Source organism: Camellia sinensis, chromosome 9, assembly GCF_055761805.1.
Source record: "Camellia sinensis isolate YWXY chromosome 9, ASM5576180v1, whole genome shotgun sequence".
NCBI lineage: Eukaryota > Viridiplantae > Streptophyta > Magnoliopsida > Ericales > Theaceae > Camellia > Camellia sinensis.
In genome coordinates this window covers 104,686,922-104,690,876 of record NC_138969.1, presented here as the reverse complement: position 1 = coordinate 104,690,876, position 3,955 = coordinate 104,686,922, and the positions used below count along the sequence as shown (strand labels likewise).

The following is a 3,955-nucleotide window of genomic DNA, read 5'->3' as shown; positions in this document are numbered from 1 at the left end:
CAGGTACCTACCTCTGGAGAAGTTGACATTGGCCTTGGTAATGGCCTCAAAAAAATTGAACCACAACTTTCAAGCCCACAAGACTGTGGTGGTAACTGAACATCCATTAAGGTCCCTGCTGTAGCATGGAGACCTAACAGACAGAATAGCTCGATGGGCAGTAGTTCTAGGTCAGTATAACTTAGAATTCAGGCCTAAAACAACAATTAAGGGCCAAGTTTTGGCTGACTTTGTCTCAGAATTTTCTTTTGGCGCGCGATCCCAAGGTCAATGAGCCACGACCTAGGATGTCAAGGAGAGGAAGAGGAAAACCAACTGGGGCTACGGAACCTCATGTCGGCAAAACAGAAGAAGATAGACAAAGGGCTAAAACCCTGTGACATCTACATCGGCGACTTCTTCTGCCTCTTTATTGATGACATCTCAAACTGACAAGGAGCGAGGACAGGAGTAGTTTTGGTATCACTAAATGGGAAAATGGTAGAATAGTATATTTGTTTGGGGTTCAAGGCCTCAAATAATGAAGCGGAGTATGAGGCATTGATTACTGGACTGAAATTGGCAGTGACTGTAAAAGTTGATGAAGTGGTAATCTTTTGTGACCCCCCACTCATTGTGAATCAAGCGACAGGAGAATACGCAGCCCGGGATGAGAGAATGATAGCCTATGTCAAGGAGGTTGTCAAGTTGCTAACATGTTTTCAAAGCTGTCAGTTGCAGGAAGTTAGCCGAGATGATAATAGCCATGCCGATGCCTTGGCCAACCTCGCCAGCGCAATGAAGTCAAGTAAAGCAAGGACAATAATGGTTGATTATTTGTCAAGCCCAAGTATAAAGCCCCTAATAATAGAGTACGAAACTATGTGTGTGGAGATGGGTCCAAGCTGGATGGACGCCATAGTTGTGTTCCTCAGGGATGATAGGCTCCCAACATATAGAAAAAAAGCTCACAAGACTAGATTGAAGTCGGCTAGGGTCTGCCTATCAGTAAAAGGCCATATGTATAGAAGGTCCTTCACTGGACCCTTTTTGAGATGTGTGCATCCAACCCAGGTTGAGGACTTTCTATATGAGATCCATGAAGGTGTATGTGGAAGCCATGTTGGGGGCAGATCACTTGCTCATTGGGCCATATTTCAAGGGTATTGGTGGCCCTACATGTAGAAGGATACTGAAACCTATGTAAGGAAATGCAAAAAGTGTTAGAGGTTTGCACCATTGATACACCAACTAGCTGCAGATCTGAATCCAGTTTCCAGTCCTTGGCCATTTGCCCAGTGGGGTATGGATCTTGTTGGGGCATTTCCCCAGGCAACTGGACAGAGGAAGTTCTTACTGGTAGCAACCGACTACTTCACGAAATGGGTAGAGGTAGAACCTTTAGCGAAAATCCGAGCTGTGGACGTGAAGAATTTCATCTAAAAAAACATAATCACCAGATTTGGAATCCCAAGAGCCATAGTAGAAGATAATGAAACTCAATTCAACATCAAGTTGATCAAAAACTTCTATGGGAAATAGAAGATCAAGAACTATTATTCCACTCCTAGTTTCCCCCAGAGCAATGGGCAAGTAGAGGCATCCAACAAGACCATCTTGAATGGAATCAAGAAAAGGCTAGAAGTTGCCAAGGGCAAGTGGGTGGAAGAGTTTCCAAATATCTTATGGGCATATCATACTATGCTGAGAAGGTCTACAGGAGAATCTCCTTTTGCCATGGCATATGGCACTAAAGCAGTCATCCCACTAGAGATCGGCATCCCTGAAATCAGAACCTAGGGAGTGGAGAATGAAACAAATGAGGCCTTCCTTTCCCAAGATCTTAATCTGATAGAAGAAATAAGGGAGAGAGCAGCAATTCGGCTTGGGGCATACCGGCAGCAGCTTGCTAGGGTATATAACAAAAAGGTCAATCAAAGAGAGTTTCAAATTGGGGATCTCATCCTTAGAAAGTTTGTCGGCAATAAGTAGGATCCTAGAGAGGGCAAGCTTGGCCCAAATTGGGAAGGACCATATCAAATCATCTCGGTCGCCAGCAATGGCACGTATCCATTGGAAGACATTGATGGCAAGGAATTGCCAAGACCTTGGAACACAAGCAATTTGAAATTTTTCTACCATTAATTTCTATTTTTTTAGATTTATGTAAAGATTTTATTAGCCGAAGTATTAATAAAATGCTAGCTCGATTTTATTTTTATGAAATATTGTTGAAACTTGTACGATAGGACTGAACAGTCTTATGATGATGTTCCCATGGTGAACATGACGAATAACTTAGACTTGCTTTAATGGTAGAGTTTAACTAAGTTTGCGATGTTTCAGTATGAAACATAACGAATAACATAGACTTGCCATGATGGTAGAGTTGAACTAAGTTTGTGATGTTTCGGTAGGAAACATGACAAAACTAGCCTTGACTTGGACAGTTTGAATGCAAAGTAGAGGAATATGGCACTCTCAGTGCACTAAGGTTAAGCCTTAAGTGCATCATTTAGACGAGCCAAACATGGTAGTCTCGGTCAAGAATGTCTAAGTGAGACTTGGGCGATAACCTTGTAATGTGTACTTAATGTGAACATAAGTGGTACTTAGGTTCACATTAGGGGGTAGGAATTAGCATAACACGTGTGAAAATTTTGAAAAATTTTACAAGTTGAAGTTATCCGATGTAATGGAATGAAAGGAGACCCGAGGTATCTATGCCTGAGATAACCAACCAAGTTGTTAGACTTGGGAGGATGATGTCTTAACAGAAGACAACAAGTACAAGTGAAGAAACAACACTTGTAAAAGTTTGATGAAATATTTTAAGTGTTGTTCGGCCGAGATAAGTAACACAAGCTGTTAGCCGAGATGATTAGTATGTGTCAACTCCGAGGTGTGGATGTATCTGAGATACTCATGTCCAAGGTGAGGAACCAAGTTGCCAAGATTGGAAAGACAACAAAATTCTAAGTATGGAAAAATATGCAAGGCATAAGAGAAAAACAGTAAGCATACACTCAACACTTAGACAAAAAAAGAAAATTTACATTCATAGAAGAAGATTGTTCAAGTTACAAAAAGATGGCACATTGGCCTGACTAAAGAAAAGCTGTCTAACAAAAGGATTCCAAAGCAATAACAAGGTTGCAAAAGTGTAAAGGAAAAGAAAAACTCCTAAGTGCTAGGATCTTAAGCACTGATCTCGAACTATGCAACCTCGGCTATTGGTATTATTTCGGCCTCAGCAGACAGTGTGGCTAGCTTCTCTGCTGCAACCTCGGCTTCAATTTCAAGAAGGGTCAGGTCCAGGATTTTCTCGGCAGCGTGGATCTCAGCTTTAGAGGTAGCCTTATGAGGAGAGGTGCCTTTGGAAGTTTCATCCTCTTCTTCTCCAGTCAAGTCAAGGACTTGATTATTAAGAGTTGGGAACTTGGACCCCGCAGTGACCTTGGCCTCAATTTTGGCTTCGACCTCGTCTTCCTCTTTGGCCTCGGATTCAAAATTGTTGGGAGAAGGAGGGAAGGGCACCTCCAGTTGAGTGATATCCTGAAGTGGCGAGTCAACAGGAACCAACAACTTGTTAAGAGCAGCCACCCAACCCAAGTAATAGCCTTTGTTACAGGCCAAATTGAGGCCTTGTACTGATCGCGAAAATTAGCTTGGCCCTCGGCATAAGCCTTCTCGTTGGCAGCCTTGACTTTTGCCTCCTACGCGTCCAACGCCTTGGCTAGTTTAGCCTCAGCTTCAGTAACCTTGGCCTGGGCCTCGATGTACTTTGCCTTTGCAGTCTTAGGTTTCTCCTTGTCCGCTTTTGCCACAGCATCGGCTTTATGTTGTGCAGTCTTAGCAGCCTTAGCCTTATCAATCAGACTTCGATTGCTGGTCTCGGCCTTGTTGAGTGAAGAGAGGAGATTGGCAGCTTCTTGAGTCTTCCTTACCAAATTCTTCTTCATCATCTTGGTCTTGA

General features: G+C 42.9%; 1 protein-coding gene across 1 annotated transcript; it reads left to right on the top strand.

Annotated features, from left to right (window-relative positions):
• The first annotated feature begins 1,284 nt into the window (after positions 1–1,284).
• On the top strand, positions 1,285–1,779 carry LOC145799666 (uncharacterized). Its single transcript, XM_082889276.1, has 2 exons — positions 1,285–1,404; positions 1,522–1,779. The coding sequence occupies exons 1-2, from the start codon at positions 1,285–1,287 to the stop codon at positions 1,777–1,779; spliced, it is 378 nt and encodes a 125-aa protein (XP_082745402.1).
• Positions 1,780–3,955: the final 2,176 nt, after the last annotated feature.